General features: G+C 44.4%; 1 protein-coding gene across 1 annotated transcript in view; it reads left to right on the top strand.

The window, feature by feature from the left end:
* The window catches only part of KATNAL1 (katanin catalytic subunit A1 like 1), an 88319-nt gene that overhangs the window by 18833 nt on the left and 49127 nt on the right, over positions 1–20359 (top strand). Inside the window, exon 4 of the mRNA XM_075850024.1 lies at positions 2868–3033. Within this exon, the coding sequence (XP_075706139.1) occupies positions 2868–3033 (166 nt within the window). The remainder of the gene's footprint in view (positions 1–2867; positions 3034–20359) is intronic.

Below are 20359 nucleotides of genomic sequence, written 5' to 3'. Positions count from 1 at the left end.
ACCTTAACATGTTTTCCTACATGCTTTTGGCAGACTTGATGTAGCTCTTTTTCTGTGTTGGGAAAGGGTTCTGTCTTGCCACCCTACCCCACAGCCCAGACGTATGAAGAATACGGGAGATTGTTGTCACATACACTACACAGCCAGTACCTGCCAGAAAGTCCTGCAGTTAATTTAATATTGCTGTAAGCCTTTTGGTAGCCTCCTGGACCAATTTTCGTCTGGTCTTTTCATCAAATTTTGAGGGACGTCCGGTTCTTGGCAATGTCACTGTTGTGCCAATTGATGACAGTCTTCACGGTGTTCCATGGTATATCTAATGCTTTGGAAATTCTTTGGTACCCTTCTCCTGACTGATTCCTTTTAACAATCAGATCCCTTTGATGTGTTGTAAGCTCTTTACAGACCATGGCTTTTGCTGTCACATGCAACAAAGAAAATGTCATGAAAATCCTAATCGAACAGCTGAACTTTATAGGGGGTTACTCAGAATCACTTTAAATAATGGCAGCTGTGTACTGACTACTATTTAACATGAGTTTGAATGTGATTGGCTAATTCTGAACACAACCACATCCCCAATTATAAGAGTGTGTTCTCACTTATGGAACCACATTATTTTTATTTTCCCCCTCTAAATGATTTTTGTTTTTCAATGGAATTGTACAGATTATGGGTCACATTAAAGGTGGGAAAAGTGCTAAAATTATTCATCTTGTACTGACTTTGTAACATGACACAAACTGACATTTTAACAAGGGGTGTGTAGACTTTTTCTGTTTTATATCCAATATATATATATATATATATATATCAGTGATGAGCCGTGTAGCTTAGAATCCAGCACTCAGATGAGAAAGCTACACTTACCAGGAAGCTGCAGCACGTCTAGGTGTCTCTTTCTCTCCTCCCTCCTCCTGCTCCCCCTCTCCATATACTTCTATGGGCAGTGTGTCTGTGTGCTTTGCTGATTCTGTTCTCTCCTCCTGCTTCCCCCTCCGCTTTCCATAGACTTTTATTGGCAGGCAGTGACGAAACACCCCCACTTGTTGTAGCCCGTCAATTCTGCCCTGTAATTAAGGATGGATTTTGCTTGACAACAGGGGCTGGAAAGCAGATTAGAGAAAGGGAAACACAAGGTGCCAATAACTTCACACAGAATTTTGTAAATGACAAAATTAATCTATATCAGGTATACGATTACATTAGCATAAGTTGTTTGCAAAGTTAGTGTACATTTAACTCCTAAGTCAGAGGCAGGAAACCTACCAGAAAGCCCAAGTTCAGAAATGGTGGAATTGTCGCATATTTTAATTATGCATTTACGCACTGAAAATAGTGATTTTTGCAGAATGTAATCTTCATATGGGACGTGGTGTGGATATTTAAATCCACAACAAGCCCTATCTAGTGTGGATTACTTAAAGAAACGTTGTTTTTCGCTCACTGACTTAAATAGGGGAAAAACACAGTCACTTTGAAACAAACAAAACCGCATGTAAAGTCTAACTTTTGCCTGACGTCTTCCTGGCACATATTTCCATTTGATGCCATTCTTGGAACTGCTTACAGGAGATGGAGTGAAGGGAAGTGTATCTTGCCTATTGTGAGCATTGTCTCTGCATCGGTCCTGTCTTGCTGGCGCCCTCCATGTCGGTCCCCGTATGCTCTGTGTCAATACAGTCGTCCTAGTGCACTCCACGGCGCCCCGGTTCCAATGCAATGTCGGAATGGAGCTGGAATGGAATATATATAATTATTACATTTAACACAAATTCGGACTAGTCACGTGTAGGCATTATTATTATTTATTTTTTTCTGGCAGTCCATTTTGTAGTCCATTTTGTAGTTGTGCGTAAGAAGAACCTTCGATTTGTTTGACCTTGTGGTAAATACCACAAGTCCGTGAAATTCTAGCACACTCCTACTTACTGAGGACATTACAATGTGTTCCCAGGTAAATTTCCAAGAACTTACTGGCTTTGGCGGTTAAGTGAGATCAATACTTTTCTCTATTTTCTCCTCAGACAGGTCCTTCCTTCCTTCCTTCCTTCCAGCGTCTCTATGTGGGATATTTTTATGAATTGTCTCTGGTTTTGCTTGTTAATTCTTGAAATGTCTGGTATTGAATGATTGTCTTCTGTGTGATGATGCTACAATCTGCCACTTTTACATTTTAAAGTGTTGTTTCTCTGTTATGACACAGACAAATCTAATATTCTCTCATGAAGAGTTACTGCGGAGGTGAATTCTTCTCATCTGTATACATTTATTTGACAAGCAGCTAAAGTCCATTGTATCTTTATTGGGTTAGAAGTCCTTTTTTGTTTCCTTTATTTTCTTTAAGGATCCGTTCTAAGATGAAGATTCGCAAAAAGGAAAATTGGGAAATAAATCCGCTATTACTAAGTTTGAATGTCTTTTAAATTTCACAATGCTTAGTGCCTCCTATGTTTACGGTTACAGTATGATTTCCACGTTGTAGCTGTTCTCTCCCTGTGACCAGTAAATTAGTCATGTTATTTACTTTTCCCTACATGGATGTTCGATGGTAGCTGCATACGGTTATGTGATAGATTCTTGCAAGATTTAAAATTTTTTTATAAATTTAAATTGTAAATGGTGATTTAACTTATAGGGTCATTTCCATGCTATAGTTTTCAAGCCCAATCATCATTGGTGTCCTTAGCTGATGTTGCTGGGGAAATCTCTGGGGGCCCAGACATTGCATGACACCCTTTCAAATTATTCGTGTAACCATGTACCAGTCTTCTAGAGCAGAAGTTACTCTTTGGCTACTGAAGGGTTTCCAAGCATGGGACAATAGACTTTAGTTGAATTTATGGTTTTTCTTTTATATTTATCAGGGCACCTCCCCAGATGAGACGACCTAATAGAGATGTAAAGCTTTTACGCAAAGAATCTCCAGGAATTCAACCACATGGTCCTGTTGGCAGAGCGCATCCCATTTCCAAAAATGACAAAGTTTCAAATCGTGAAAGAGATGTCCGAGGAAGAGCTAAGGAGGACAAGGTAGGGAACTAATTTCATTTCTCAGGATGGCGTTTAAGACGGTTAGGATGGACTTTTAAAATAAAAGCGAAGAGTAATAGAGGACCGTGTGGGGGGGGGGGATTATTTTTTTGTAAGACCAGTGTAACTATGGACGTCTCTGCCACGGTATGCTGTGATGGTTAATTCATTGAAAGAGTTGAAGAGGGGCCTGGATGCCGTTCTTGATAAATATAATCTCACAAGTTGGACGACGGACATGTAATATATTTTTTTAACCTTCTCAACTATATTACGGTGTTAAGTAATTGTTGTTGAAATTCAGTGCCCTGGCTGCAGGGAGAGGGTCATGAGAGTCTGTATACTGTGCGTCCCACTGAGGGTCATGAGAGACTATATACTGTGCGTCCCACTGAAGAGGACATGAGGGTGGAGCTTAGTGAGGAGAGCCCTATTAGTCAGTTGGAATTACTGAGGAAACTCCCAGCGATGCTGATTGGTTGACAGCGGCTGAGTGACTGGACTCTACTCACAATGCTCCTCCCCCACATCCCTTTCACTTGAATGCCGACACCGTATACAGTTTCGATCCCTATAAACAAATCCCACGTTCATGTGAACAATCAATGTCTACCCTCCGTCGGGGACTGCTGGAACCAGTTTGTGTTCGGTGCCATGTATGGTATAGAGGATGCGGCAGCGGTGGGTTCTTATCAATGATGCTGCTGAGCTATAAAAAATAAAAAGGCAATAACATGGAGCACATTGATCTGTTCCATTCAGTGCATCCCATCCATCTGATATCAGCTAGCTTGCCTTTTGTCCTCCGTACTCTGAACAGTGGTATTACATGCCATGTCTGTGTCATCTGCTCATCAGGGATCAGGGTAGGGATGCAGGAGTACAAGGCTAAAATGTTAGGAAGTCCATCATTTTAATTGAATCCACAATGGCAGACCGCAGATCTGGAAAGGATTGTAAGAGGAGATTTCAGCACTTCACAATTCACTGGAGTTGGTTGATTTCCAATTGATATCACCTCAAGGGCAACTTTTAGGCCCCATGCACACGAACGTGCTTTTGCGGCCGCAATTCCCCGGGAGAATTGCGGCCCCATTTATTTCTATGGGGCCATGCACACAACCGTAGTTTTTACGGTCCATGCATGGCAGAAAGAACGGACCTGTCTTATTACGGCCGTCTTCCGGGTATGTTTTAGTGAATACTTTAAGTCCTAAGGCGATGCCATTATTGGAACATCAAATTTTTGAACTCTGCACTATGTAAATCGTCCGGTATTCTTCCTGTAAGGTCCTGTAAGTCTCTGTGCACACTGCATTTTGCAGTGTACAGCTGAGGTATATTTCGGGAGGAACTCTCTATGTATACATCCAATGGAGGCTGCGACATATATCTGTGACATACAGCTATCGTCCAGAGGGTACCATTGTAAAAAAACAAAAAACAAAAAAAACATCTACTGCACGGTATAAGGTGTTTTTTTTTTTTATTTATTTTTTTTTTTTTTACTGGCGCGTATAGTCTACTACACTATTCCATACCTTTTTTATCTTGTGGTATACTGACCTATACCGCCTCAGCTGTATGGCGCTCCGATTCCAACATGGCCGCTAATGGAGCTTATGACCAGGTCTGTCCATCAGCGACCTCCTTTGAATAATATATATTTTTTTAAATTCTGATTATTTATAATAGTTACAAATACAGAGGCAAAACCGCCTAGCAATCAACAGAAACAGTCAACTCCGTGTACATCTAACAATTCAGATACATTAGCATAGCAATTGTACATGTGAAATTCGCAATATAAGTATATCAGTCACGTTACAACCACTCAGTCATCTAGTTAGTAGTGTCAGAGATAGCGCACCAGGAAACCCATATCTTATCGAATTTGGTAGGACATTTACAGTGGTGATATAGAACTTTTTCATACGGAAGTAGGCCGCTCACTAGAGATTTCCATTGGGCCAAGTCAGCCCCCGCAGGTGCCATCCACCGGATCGCAATGGCCTTACGGGCCATAAATAGGGTTTCATTAAGAAACATTTTTGGGTGGTGTGAGTAGGCGTCCTCCCCAGTCAGGCTAAAAAGGCAGAGCAATGGGTCTTGTGAAAGTGGGGCCCCCATAATCCCAGAAAGATAAGACAGAACCTCACCCCAATAGGATGAAATATAAGGGCACGTCCAAATCATATGCCAAAAATCAGCAGCTTCCTGGTGGCATCTCCGACACTCGACAACCCCATTCTATGTAAATGTTTTGCCGTTAAGTAGGCACGATGGGTGATATAGAGTTGTGTGAGCATATTGTTAGCAGCCGGCGAGACCAGTAGATGAGGAGAACGCATATTTCCCCAATCATCATCGGACAAGAGAGGTAGAGCTTCCAGCCAACCCGCCTTGGCAAGTGGGACCCGTCTAGAGCAGGTTTCCTCCACCAGAGAGGAGTAAATACAGGACATGCGTCCAGGCCTACCGTTGGTAGAAAATAAACTTATAATCTCTAGCTCTTGCAGAGTATGATGAGGATACCCTGGAAATTGTACAGTAAGGGCGTGTCGGAGCTGCAGATACCTGTAGAAGGACCGAGGGGAAATCTCATAATTATGTTGCAGCTGCTCAAAGGTCAACTATAAGTCCCCGTCTATTAAATGTTTCAGGTGGGTAACACCGAGATCATCCCAAAACTAAGCACCGTCGAGCTGATGCAGCTCGCGAAGCATAGGGTTATGCCTTGAGTGCCGGGATACAATGGGTCCAGTAATATTAAATAGTTTCTTTTTTTTAAAAAGGTTTTCTTTAACTTTTTCTCAAAATACAAATGTACAAAAGCGCAAAATTGCGCACAAAAACATACATCACATACTGACAACCGCACTAGTTGGCAATGACAATCATCATATAGAAAAATACAATTACAGTGCAAAAGCCCACATGAAAACTTAACGGATCACAGGTGCATATAAGTGTATTACGAAGAAAATAGGATCAACATTTGACCGCCATTATTGTCAAAACAGACAACCAGTCACACTTCACTCACTCCTATCTATCAGACAACAGTGTCCGAAATCTCCATCCATCTAGCCCATATCTTCTCGAATTTGTCAGGACACCCTCTGCTAATGTATAATTTCTGATATAATGGTATATACTTATTTACCAGTTGTAACCAATGTTCTATACTAGGACACACCGTGGCCTTCCATTCCATAATTATAACCTTCCGTGCACAGAACAAAACAAATCGGAAAAAGATTTTGTCATAATAGCCTTGTACTAACTCATTCATAATGCCCAAGAGGCACACCTGAGGGGAGAGAACCCTGGGAAACTCAAAGTTGTCATGCAGAAACTCTACAACCCTTGACCAGAATAGTGAAATCCTAGGGCAGGACCATACACAGTTGAGGTACGTGCCAACATCCGACTGACACCTAAAACAGCTGTCCGACCCAGAGGCCCCAATTCTCTGAAGTCTAACCGGAGTATAGTAAATTCTGTGCAGAAACCGTGATTGTATTAAAAAGTCTCGAGCACTAACTACCGAATCAAAAAAGGAAAGCTCCACCTCCCTCCACTCCTCCTCCGACAGATCAGGGATATCTCTCTTCCACCCCAGGTACGCCCTATTAAATGGACGTTTTACAGAGGACAGCAACAGGGCATACGTCTGAGTAAGGGTCTTAGGAAGGTCTGGGGTGCCGAGTAGGTCCTCCAATCCGGAAAACCCCAAAGCTGGCATAACAGAACCAAACTGAGCCAAGCAGGCATGTCTCAACTGGAGATAATGATGAAAAACCTTTCTCGAGACCCCAAATCTCTCCTCTAGCTCAGAAAAGGAGACAAACTCGCTGTCTACAGAGTATATTTGGCCTAAAAATCGAACCCCTACCCCAGCCCACATCATCGCTCCCGGCAGGGACACCAGGTGAGGCAGCCATCGATTATTCCATAACGGAGTCCTGGGGGAAACAGAAGAATCCGTAGTATCTATTAGTAAGAGTTGTGCCTTCTTTCAGGCATTCGCAATAGTTTTTAACGGTAAGGGCACCTGACACGAAGTTTTAAACCTATATAAGAGGTTGGTAAGACTCTCAGAGGAAGTCATGAGTGCTCCAGCCAGCGCCGTGGCCGCATTACTTAAGTCAATGTCAATCCACCAGTGAGCCAGTACCAGCTGCGACGCCAGATAATAGAAGTAAAGGTTGGGCGCCGCCATCCCCCCCACACTCCTTGGGGCCTGCAGAAGACAGACTAAACCTGGGTATGCCGCCTTGCCAGTAAAACCCACGTAGGATCCCATCCAGGTGGCCAAAAAATTGTTTGGGCAAGATAATCGGACAAATATGTAGGAGGTAAAGAAATGTAGGCAGATATATCATTTTAAAAAGGTTTATCCTACCATATAATGAGAGGGGGAGGTTACTCCAAGAGTTTAGCTGCTTTTCAGTAGAGGCCACTAAGGGACACAGATTAAGTTCACGAAAGCGTAACAAATTAAGGGAAATCCGCACCCCAAGATACGTAAATTGAGACACGACCTGCAACGGGACAGGGAGCCCCTGCCGGGAGCGATATTCTGCAGAAGAGGGAACATAATATTAAATAGTTTCTTAATTGCTATCCACACCTGTCTCGCCAGGTGCAGTGGTGTGAGTAGAAGTCCTGGCAAGGTGCCTCCCTCAAGGCATACGAGCAAGTCCTACACTACACCCCCCCCAGAAAACATTCGTCCCCAGCCGAGAACCCCATCGACATCCAGGGGCCCAGATATCTCAGCTGAGAGGCCACATAGTACAGAAAAAAATTTGGAAGAGCCAAACCCCCCAGGTCTTTAGGGTGCCTCAACATCTCCAAACTAAGTTTCACTCTGGATCTCGTCCAAAGAAAGGCTGGCAATATGCCATCAAGCGTGGCAAAGAAGGACCTTGGAATGGGAGTCCAGGCGTGCTGAAAAGTATATAAAAGTTTAGGCAAAATCAGCATCTCAACTAGATGAGCCCGCCCAGCAAGTGACAAAGAGAGCCTGCGCCACGCCGCAGTTTTATCGTGAACCCAACCAATAAGAGGGGTGATGTTCAATCGTATAAAATCAGCAGGGGTAGGCGCAATGACCATACCCAAATATTTGAAGGTAGGTACCACCTGCAAAGAGAGGCCTCGAGCCGCTAAATCCGGGCGCGTCCCATCTAAGGGGTATAACACCGATTTCCCCCAATTGATACGAAGGCCTGAGTGGCGACCAAACTCATCAATAATAGACACAGCAGTCGTCAGAGTGTTGGGTATCTTGCAAAAAGAGGATCAGGTCATCGGCATACAGTGCAAGTTTCGACGCAGTCCCCCCGCAGGTGAGCCCAAGGACCTCCCCTGAGGATCTGAAACTAATAGCCAGCATCTCCATAGCTAGCGCAAATAGTGTCAGACAGGGGGCAGTCCTATCGAGTACCCCTAAACAGAGAAAAGTGCCCGATAAACCCCCATTAGTACGTTGGCGGAAGGGGAAGCATAGAGAAGTCGTACCCATTTGCAAAACACATTTCAGAAACCAAATTTCCCCATGCACGCCCACAAGAACTCCCACTCCAAGGAGTCAAAGGCCTTCGCCGCATCAAGAGAAACCATGACCCTATCCCCAACCAAATCATGCACCACTGAGTTATGTATATGTACCCTCCTAAGATTTATAGAAGTAGACTTGGTAGGCATAAATCCCGTTGTTTGATCATGTATTATGTCAAGGATAACTTTGTTTAATCTGAGGGCCAGGACCTTAGCCAGTATCTTGCAATTTGTATTAATAAGAGATATCGGCCTATATGATCCACGCTCTCCACTATCTTTATCCGGTTTAGGAATGACGACTATGGTAGCATCATACATCAAGGGAGGGAGACATCCCCGCAATAAACCTGCATTGTATGTGGCCAAAAGCTGAGGGGCCAATATCTCCCGGTAGCAGGTATAAATCTCCAGGGGAAGGCCATCAGGGCCTGGCGCCTTCCCTGAAGGAAGGAGGGAGATAGCCTCCGTAATCTCGTCCACAGTTAGGGGAGCATCAAGGGCCTCAATCTGCGTAGACATAAGAGATGGACATGGAAGGGGTTGTAAATAGGCCTTAATGGCAGCAGGAGATACCGTAGGGGTCGAGGTATATAGGTGCGAATAAAACTGCCGAAACACATCAGAAATGCCAGAAAACGAGGTGACCGCAGTCCTGCTAACATCTTTAATGGATAATATGGGGGGCGGAGCCGTGAATCTACTAGCCATATATGCAAGCAGCTTGCTAGACTGATTGCCTAACTCAAAAAACCGTTGCTTACAGAAAAATTTACAGCGCTCAGCCTTCACATGCAAGAGGAGATTATAAGCTCTTTGCAGATTCCTCCACGTACCAAAATGAGCCAGGGTAGGGTCTGCAACATAATTTCTCTTTGCCTCAGACAGCTTGTCCGCCGCACTCTCCTCCGACTCTCGCGTCTGCCTCTTAACAAATGAAATAGAAGACCTAAGACATCCCCTCAAATAAGCCTTAGCGGCATCCCAAGTCAAGGGGTTGTCAGCAGGAGGTGGATTAGTAACAAATAGTGTTGTGAGCTGGTCAGGAATTCTATCAGGCTCAGGAAACTGGGATAGCCAAAAGGGATGAAATCGCCAATTACGAGCCATAGGAGGCAATCCAACATCTAGTGAGAGCAGCATGGGTGATTGGTCAGAAATACCCCTCTGTAGATACTGAGCATCAGCAACACTAAGCATGGTACGGGGAGTGAAGAAAATGTTATCAATACGGGAGAGAGATCTATGGGTGGGCGAGAAGCAGGAGTACAGCAACTCATGAGGATGGAGATGCCGCCACACATCACCCCAACCGACTGCATCCAGCCACCCTCCCAGCACCGACCTCCCCCCAGACCGTCCCCCACCCCGCGCCTGAACAAACCGATCCCTCAGTGTGTCAGGAACCATATTAAAATAAATACAATCGCCCGCACATATCACTTGGTGATCAGGATAGGTCAACGAAAAGGCCAGAACCCGATTCAGAACAGACAGATCAGCAGGTGGTGGAATGAATACAAATAACAGTACTAAACGACAGTTGTCTATAGTGCAGGTTATGAACACGTAGCGTCCCTCCGGGTCAGACTGGATAGACGTTATGTCAAAACGAAGGGTATTACGCACAAGCACCACCACCCCCCTTGAATAGGAGGAATGACAAGAGCTATCTAGCCAGCCCACCCATCTTTTCCTCAAAGAGGGGATGTTCTGCGGCATGAGATGGGTTTCTAATAGGCACACGATGTCAGGAGAGTGAGGTTGTATAAAGGAGAACACAAGATTTCATTTAAGCGGGTTATTCATGCCCCGGACATTCCAGACCATCAATTTAAGCAGCGGACTAGCCATAGTAGAACAGCATACAGTAAATCATGACCTAGTTACACATCTCATCCCGAAAGCCTGTAGCAGGTTGGCCAAGGTATACAATCATATATATGCAATGCAGTATCAGAGCAGATAAAACAGTCCCATAGCTCACAGTAGTATAGCACATGTCCGAGTAAGATGCACATTGTAAGATATAAAAACAGTCCTGCGTCCCCCAACATCCCACTCCCACCCCACCTATATGAATTCCCAAAACGCATAGGTTTGGATCCCGAACAGTCAACATGAGGTTTCTAGCTAAGTTGCGACACGGTCGCAGAGGCAATATCCATCTTTAGACCATAGGAAAGTACTCACAGATCCAGGACCGGCTGTAGGAAGATCAGCAGGCCACCCAGCAGGCAAAATGAAAGATGAAAATGAAAAAAGCCTTCTTGACGAGCAAGGATCCTACATCAAGCAAGGAAAGGAGGTATTGCGGGTTAGAGAACACCTGGCTTGGCCAGAGAAGTGCAGGAAAAACACAGCTCAAGGGACACGAGCCGAGACCCGCGGAAGGCCATCCAACCAGGAGGAGACCTCAGCAGGGCATTCAAAGAAGTGAGCCTTGCCCCTCCATTGCACACGCAGGCGGGCAGGAAAGGTCATGGCGTACTGGAGATCAGCCTCTTCTTAACTGCAGTGAATGAGGCCCTTTTCTTTTGCTGCTCAGCCGAGAAGTCAGGAAGAAGGAGACACGTGAGTTATCCAGAGTAATATCACCCTTGCTTCTCGCCATAGCCAGAATCTGGTCCTTACAGTTGAGGAGTCTCCTGAGGAAAGCCCGCGGGGGGCTCCAGGAGGCAGAGGCCTAGTGGGAACCCTATGGGCCCTTTCCACCCCAAATGCCGGAGAGAAGGCATCATCTTCAAACAACTCACGCAGCCAGCGCTCAGCAAACTTCTCTGGGTGTTGACCCTCCATCCGCTCCGGCAGACCAACCACCCGCACGTTGTTCCGGTGCAGGCGGTTCTCTAGGTCATCCGCCTTGAGGCTCCAGGAGGCAGCCGCCGCCAGACCATCCACCTTCACAGTCCGTGGCGGAAGTCTGTCTTCCACATCAGAGACGCGTGCCTCAACCTCCGTGGTGCGCTCCCTCAGGGACTGAACATCCTGTCGCAGGAGACCGAGATCCACACGCACCTTTTCAATCTTACCGGTCCGTGTTGTTTGGCAAGACGTGATGGCTTCCAGCAGAGTGTGCGACACCTGCTGCAGTGTGATATCCGGCGACTCAATAGCCGCGTGAGTGCCCGTCTTCACAGCAGAGGAAGAGCCGGCGCCATCTTTACAGGACTTGCGCGCAAACCTTTCCAGGGCTTGTGCCGGCGTGGCAGGACCGATCTTCACCATTTCAAGGCACCGGAGGAAGCCAGGTAAGTGCAGCAACAAGATTCGTTCGGTTCTGCCAGGAAAATTAGAGAAATATGAGCCAGAATGGGCAATCAGGATAACAGATGGACGGAGCTCAGCACAGAGATGTCTGCTCACGTAGTCAGCTAGGCCACGCCCCCCCCCCTTGAATAATATTTTAACAAAAAAAAATAGTTCTTCGAATAGCCCAAAACCAGTCACTTCTATAAATCTTGTGGTTGGAACATGTGATACTTAGATAAAATTAACTTCTATCCATTTGGTTTAATGGCCGGTATAAACTTTGTAAAACACTTTTTCTACTTTAATGCCAGTTTTATAAGTGAGCATATGTTTTATGTATTTGTCCTTGATGCTGTCGCAGTTGGGCTAACTTTAAGAACATTTATCAATATTATAACAAATTTTTGAAATTATACTCCTGAAGCTAGAAGCATGTTTACTTTGCTGTTTTTCTTCATGAAGTACAAAGAATAATTATTTCCTCATGCACGCCGATGAGTGTAAAAATAAAACCGCCATTCTGCAGTTTGTGTGGGTTTTTTTTTTCCCTACGGTTTTTGAGGGCCGCTCATTAGTGTGTGTGGCTGGCATGCCCGCAAAGTGATTGAACAGCAGGTTTGCTTAGCAACCAACCACAAGTGTCAGCAGACGTGTTGCAGATGGCGCTGCCGCTGCCGCTCAGATCGTTTTTCTGATCCTGCATAAAAGAATCTATCCTATGGGGTTTAGCTTATCGTTTTAGTAAGGTCTTGACAAGTATAGGTATTATTTAACCCTTTGTATCATCTGGTGTAAAAAAAAAAAAAAAAAACTTTTTTTTTTTTTTAAATTATTACATTTGTCCCATTTCTCAAGCTATAAATGAAAAATACACCAGAGACCTAATTATGCAAAATATATAAAATGTACTCGGTTAAGGCGGCTTTGAGAGTCCAGATTCTGAATTCTACTATCTAGATCACTTCCATTACACAATTCTATTTAATCTAAAGGTAATTAATCTGCACAGGCCATAGGACTAGTTCTGAAACATAACCGTAAGGTGTCTGCAAATGGTAAACTACATATAAAGCCATTCCGCCTGGAGAGTGAATATACGTAAATGTTAGATCTGTGGGGGTCTGACCACTGGGACCTTCATAATCACGCATGCAATGAGAAGTTTATAAAAGCGGCGGTAGAGCATGCAGGCTGCAGCTCCCGGCTACTCTACTCACATCAGCTGATACGTGATAAATAATTTTTATTGGAATACCCAATTAAAGGAAATTATACATTTTAAGGTGAAGTGCATGAATACCTGCTAACTGCTTGAGTCGCTCTGGGGAGTGTGATAATTACTTGATAATGATATACAGTGAAGGAAATAAGTATTTGATCCCTTGCTGATCTTGTAAGCTTGCCCACTGTCAAAGACCTGAACAGTCTAGAATTTTTAGGCTAGGTTAATTTTTCCAGTGAGAGATAGATTATATTAAAAAAAAAACCCAGAAGATCACATAGTCAAAATTATATATATATTTATTTGCATTGTGCACAGAGAAATAAGTATTTGATCCCCTACCAACCATTAAGAGTTCAGCTTCCTCCAGACCAGTTACACGCTCCAAATCAACTTGGTGCCTGCATTAAAGAGACACTTCTGACTCTTTTTTGTGAGATTCCAGCAACGGATACGAAATCTCGCGAGATCTCGGAGCTAAACGAGATTTGGTTTCACTTGCCGGAATCTCACAAAAAAAGATTCAGAAGTGTCAGGATTCTGAGTACACATGACGTCCAGGCTGGATTTCATGTGTATTCATTATCAGGACACTGTAGTAATGTTAGGGCTTGTGTATGAGGCTGCACATAGCGATATATCTATATCGCTAGTGCAGTGTAAATGAATGGAGAGGAGTGCATGATGCTGATTGGTCAGCGTCATGCACTCCTCTGTACAACGCCCACTTGGTCGAAAGTAAAAGTACGCCCACTTGGGCATTAAGAAAGCTCATTAGCATAAACTTAAATCGCTCCTAACTTTGTGAAAAAAGATCGGTTTTTTAAATAAAAAGCATTACTGTCACCTACATTACAGCGCCCATCTCCTTATGTAGGAGATAGGGCACTTATAATGTGGTGACAGAGTCTCTTTAAAGACAGCTGTCTTAAATGGTCACCTGTATAAAAGACTCCTGTCCACAGACTCAATTAATCAGTCTGACTCTAACCTCTACAACATGGGCAAGACCAAAGAGCTTTCTAAGGATGTCAGGGACAAGATCATAGACCTGCACAAGGCTGGAATGGGCTACAAAACCATAAGTAAGACGCTGGGGGAGAAGGAGACAACTGTTGGTGCAATAGTAAGAAAATGGAAGACATACAAAATCACTGTCAATCGACATCGATCTGGGGCTCCATGCAAAATCTCACCTCGTGGGGTATCCTTGATCCTGAGGAAGGTGAGAGCTCAGCCGAAAACTACACGGTGGGAACTTGTTAATGATCTCAAGGCAGCTGGGACCACAGTCACCAAGAAAACCATTGGTAACACATTACGCCGTAATGGATTAAAATCCTGCAGTGCCCGCAAGGTCCCCCTGCTCAAGAAGGCACATGTACAGGCCCGTCTGAAGTTTGCAAATGAACATCTGGATGATTCTGAGAGTGATTGGGAGAAGGTGCTGTGGTCAGATGAGACTAAAATTGAGCTCTTTGGCATTCACTCAACTCGCCGTGTCTGGAGGAAGAGAAATTCTGCCTATGACCCAAAGAACACCGTCCCCACTGTCAAGCATGGAGGTGGAAACATTATGTTTTGGGGGTGTTTCTCTGCTAAGGGCACAGGACTACTTCACCGCATCAATGGGAGAATGGATGGAGCCATATACCGTCAAATCCTGAGTGACAACCTCCTTCCCTCCACCAGGACATTAAAAATGGCTCGTGGCTGGGTCTTCCAGCACGACAATGACCAGAAACACACAGCCAAGGCAACAAAGGAGTGGCTCAAAAAGAAGCACATTAAGGTCATGGAGAGGCCTCGCCAATCTCTAGACCTTAATCCCATCGAAAACTTATGGAGGGAGCTGAAGATCCGAGTTGCCGAGCGACAGCCTCGAAATCTTAATGATTTACAGATCTGCAAAGAGGAGTGGGCCAAAATTCCATCTAACATTTGTGCAAACCTCATCATCAACTACAAAAAATGTCTGACTGCTGTGCTTGCCAACAAGGGTTTTGCCACCAAGTATTAAGTCTTGTTTGCCAAAGGGATCAAATACTTATTTCTCTGTGCACAATGCAAATAAATATATATAATTTTGACAATGTGATTTTCTGGTTTTTTGTTTTTTTTTTAATATCTATCTCTCACTGGTAAAATTAACCTAGCCTAAAAATTCTAGACTGTTCATGTCTTTGACAGTGGGCAAACTTACAAAATCAGCAAGGGATCAAATACTTATTTCCTTCACTGTATGTGACCACATGTCCACAGAGAATTTAGCCCCTCATTGTTGAGATGGGTGGGAGTTCCCTGATCCTGGACCCCTACAGACGTGACTCTTAGGACTTGTCTAACTGGAATGTCCTAGATGTATTGTACTTGCAGTATGATGAAAATCTTATATACACCTTGGGGGCAATTTATTAAGACTGGCATTTCATTGGAGTAAAGTCTGACACTCATTAAGAGGCAAGAGCCTCTTAATAAATGTGTTGCATCTCTCAGCCGGGCCGTGCACCATACATTGCCCCCACGTTGCCCATAAAATAAAAAAAAATACATAGCCACATACTCCCCTCACCGCTTCTCTTCTCCCCTCCGAGTCCATATCATTCTAGCGCAGCTCATACAAGGTCCTGACGCCGAGCAGCACTTCAACGTTATCAGTACTGCATCGCATGCAAAGTCTTGATGCTGTCCAGGGTCAGTACGTCCTATGAGCCATGCTGGAATGATGAGGAAGCCTGAGGGGAGAAGCCGTGAGGTGAGTATAATATTTTTTTTTTAACTGCCCAATGGGGGGGGGGGGGGCAAGGTATGAGGCCCAGCGTGGGCCTCTCCCATGCTACGCCCCATAGAGTAAAATCCTCACTAGATAGGAGCAGACTTAGATTTCCACTATTATTTACTCCAGTTTTGTGGCATAAATTAGAATACATTTTCACACCACACCCCCTTTCCAAGAAACTACGCCCCAATCCCACAAATGTGGCAAGGGTGATGCAAAATGTCCAAATTGCGAACTTTGGGGCCTTTTGCGACTTTTCTACACCACAAAACTGGCATAGAAGGGTTGATAAATTTAACCCCCTTGTTTTTCCTCTTCTTTCGATCTCAGAAGTTCTGTAGTAATTTATTTTTATATGCATTTCTGCTTGGTCTCGGTTTGCCATAGTAACATCAGACTAAATTAACTCTGCATGAACATCCTGTCATGTGATCTCCACTTTTAACATCACATGACAAGACATTGGTCACATGACAGGATATCTGTGCCTGGGTCTTGATTTGTTGATGCTACTATGGCAACCCCAGAGCAAGCAGTAATGTATACAGTATTTAAATTGGTACAACAGTTCGGAAATCCGAAAAAAAAAAAAAGAAACCAGCTGTATATTCTATTATATGTATATGGTCAGGGTGACCGTGGACCGGCGTCCCCGGTTCCAGCGATTGGTAGGGGTCACCGTTCATTATCTATCCAGTTGATGAAGCTATACTTTAGTACAATAGCCATGTTCTGTAACAGTCTTTAAATTGTGCCTCGAAAGTTTGGCCCAAAAATAATAAAATACATGGCTTAATCCTAGTTGGAAATAAAATTAAAACGCTATATAAATTGTGTTTCTACCTTACACCTGTCTGTAGTTATCCCCCCCCCCACACCCCATGGTCCTCTTCCAGCCATAGATGTTCATTCAGCTATGGCTGGCTGTGCAAATGGGCGGTCAATTCCGTGTACTGAAGTGAACTAAGGGAACAGTGCCCAGCATAGTTCCCGTGCAGCCGAGCGCGTCTACTCATGAGCGCACTCGGCAGGGCATCCAATCAGCGTTCAGAATCTCCTGCTTCTGTATCTGTCGCTCGGTGGCCAGTAGCGGACGATATTCTATACTAACAGAAGTCTATCGGGAGCACGAACGCTTCCTGTGTGGCTCCCAAGATGCATCTGTTCTCCCTAGAATCCGTATCCGGCTTCTGTTAGAGCTGGATACGGATTCCTCTTGACAACGAGCATGGATCGCTCGAGTAACCGCAAGAAAACCAGAAGGAGATCGGAGTGAAGACGGGACAATAGGAGGAAAACCATTATCAGTAATAACTATACGTTATAAATATGCTTTATATTTTTAATTAGAAAATGGCAATGAAAAGTTTACAAACTTTACAGGTACACGATCTTATAGTATAGTGCACACAATGCAAACATTTTCAGCAGAAGTAATAGATAACATTTTGTATTTCATTTTAATCAAGTTGATAACATTTTCGAAATTGAATGGACTATGTAGCATTTCTTTTGCCATTATTGAACAGTTGGGGGCGCCGCTGCACTTAAATTATATTTGGTCCAACTAAATGTAGAGCTTGTTGATATTAACACTTTTTAACACCCATGACCTGTTTTATATATCGGTACAAAAATTCACCAATTGGATATTTTCATTACTTAGTGCAGTTACTTTTGACACACATCATGTAGCTGATATGAGCTATTTTATAGCTAAAATCATTTTACTGATCATGTAGGAAAATGTTATTGATAGGGATTTAATGCATGGATTCACCTATGGCGATCCTGCACTTGTGGTATTTATTAGAAAATTGCATGAGTAACTTTTCTCTAATATGTGTTGTATATGTATTTATTTTGTGAGTGTAAGGGTTCGTCCGCACGTAGCGGAATTGCTGCGTATTTTCTGTCCGGAATTGCGGACAGAAAATACGCCGCAGAATACAGCATTTACAAAGTGGGTGAGATTTAACAAACATTGTCCACGCACGAGGAAAGCTTCTGAGCAGAAATTCGCCTGCGGTGTGTATTTTTCCTACCGTAGCATGTCAATTCCTGCTGCGGAAAGTGGACAGAATTGCTGCTTTTTTTTCAGAGCAGTAGTCCGCATCTCCCAGCATTGAGAAAAACGCAGCAAAATCCGCCCCATTTCCTGCATTACCTGGGAAACGGTGCGGTTTTTCCGCAGCGGAATTTCTGCTAGTTTCTGCGGAATTGCTGCAGTATTTCTCTGCAGCAATTCCGATACGTGTGGACAAGCCCTTACTCTGTTATTGAATTGCTCACACTTGTAGAGAGAATGACTGGGAAGTTTATTATGGAGTCACTTTTTATTCAATTCCATAATACCAATGATCAGGGGCGTAACTAGGAAAGACTGGGCCCCATAGCAAACTTGACAGTGCCCCCTGTAGAATGTGCCATACAGCCCCCCTGTAAACCGTGCTATATAGCCCCGCCTATAGACAGTGTCACACCCCATTTGTATATAGTGCCCCCACCTCCCCCTTGTAGATAGTGCCATACAGCCCCACTGTAGATATCGCCATAAAGCCCCCACTGTATATAGTGCTATACAGCTCCCACTGTATATCGTGCCACACAGCCCCCTCCCTTGGATATAGTGCCACACCCCCCCCCCTTAGTAGATAGTGCAGTACACTAGGGCCCCCCACACGCACAGACCCCTGTAGATTGCACCACAAACTGCCCCCTGTAGATAGAGCCACAGCCCTCCCCTTGTAAATAGTGCCACACAGCCCCCCCTTGTGTATAGTGCCACAAGGCAATGGCGCATCCGAGAAAGTTGTATCAGCCATGGAGATGTCACTCAAACATGGAAAGGTGGGTTTGGAGGCAGGACTATGTGACTTTTCAGGATAGCGGCACCACCCCACGACCCTTTTAATATGTAATTAGCATATGGTGTGCACAGTTTTAAAAGTGGATTTTAAAGATTTTGCTGCATCTGAAAAAAGACATACAAGAAATATACAAGGAATTGAGAACAATTCCATCTGCCCTGCAATTTTGTTGTTATAAATATATCCTATATAATTACAGATCCAGAACCAAGCTCAGTACTTAAATATATACAGCTCCAGAACCAATCTCATATATACACCAGGACAAATACAGCTCCATTTAGTTCAACCCCTGCCGTATAGGTTTGTACGGCATAAAACGACCGCTCCCAGCATGGTCCGAACAATAGTAAGAATATGCTGGGAGATGCTGTTTCACAAAAAAAAAAAAATCATACCACCCATCATCTTGCTGCAGTTCATACAGAGACTACATTACTGATTAGAGGCAGAATAAACATTTACATTAAGTGACTCACCGGTGACATCTCAGATTCTAGTAATTTTTCTCTTTTCTTCACCCTATGGTCCAGACATCTATGATGGATTTCTCCCGGCCACAACCCATTTCTGCAGTTTTCCACTCCGATGTCTTCAGCTTCTCACTTTTAAAACATATCTGCACATATAAACAAAGTTAAAATTCTCAACACCTCTAAATATAATAAAGCGCCATACACTGTGTCCCTGATTATAATAGTACCATACACTGTGTCCCACACACACCGTGCCCCCCTAACTCCCCTGTAGATAGTAACCCCCCATAGACTCTCTGTAGATAGTGCCCTTCATAGAAGCCCCTGTAGATGGTGTCCCACATACAGCCCTCTGTAGATAGTGCCCACATATGGACTCCAGAGTTGCAAGGCAATAGTGCTAACCACTGAGCCACCGTGCTGCCCTACATATAGCTCCCTCGGTATATAGTGTCCCACATATAGCCCACCCCTGTAGAATGTGCCCTAAAAATAGCTCTGCTATAGATGGTGCTTTACATATAGCCCACCCCTGTATATAGTGTCTCACATATAGCTCCCCCTGTATATAGTGGCTCACATCCCCACATATAGACCCCCTGTAAATAGAGCCCCCTTGTAGATAATGCCACTCAATTTTATTAGAAAACAAATAACTTTGCATACTCACATGATCCCCATGCCGTCCGATGGCAATGCAGACCTGCTCTGTTCTGAGCATGTCTGCTGGAGCTGAACGACGCGTTGTTCAAAGGCGCCGATTGGCAGGGCAGAATGACTTGCCCTGTCAATCAGCGCCTTTCAAGCACGGAAGCGGCGCGATGATGTCATCACGCCGCTAGCATTGTTGAAAGGCGCAGATTAGCGGGGAAAGTAATTTTGCCCCACCAATCAGCGTCATTGTAAGGAGCTGAATGGTCGGGTGCGGAACATGCCCGGACATTCAGCGCTACTGCATGTATTTGTACCTGCGTGCTATAGACGCAGGTACAATTACTGCAGGAGGGGGTGGCTGTCGCTAGCATCGGGCCCCCTCCAGTGCTAGCGATGCCTACGGGCATGAGAGGGCCTGTCGCCCGGCCCATACATGTTAGAGGCTCGGTGGAGCGGTTCCCGTAGTAGCGGCGCTACCGCTGTAGCACCCATAACGGCTGCTAGC

Source organism: Rhinoderma darwinii, chromosome 2 (genome assembly GCF_050947455.1).
Source record: "Rhinoderma darwinii isolate aRhiDar2 chromosome 2, aRhiDar2.hap1, whole genome shotgun sequence".
NCBI classification, from domain to species: Eukaryota; Metazoa; Chordata; class Amphibia; order Anura; family Rhinodermatidae; genus Rhinoderma; species Rhinoderma darwinii.
The sequence above is the reverse complement of the archived record's forward strand: the minus strand, read 5'-3'. Positions and strand labels throughout refer to the sequence as shown.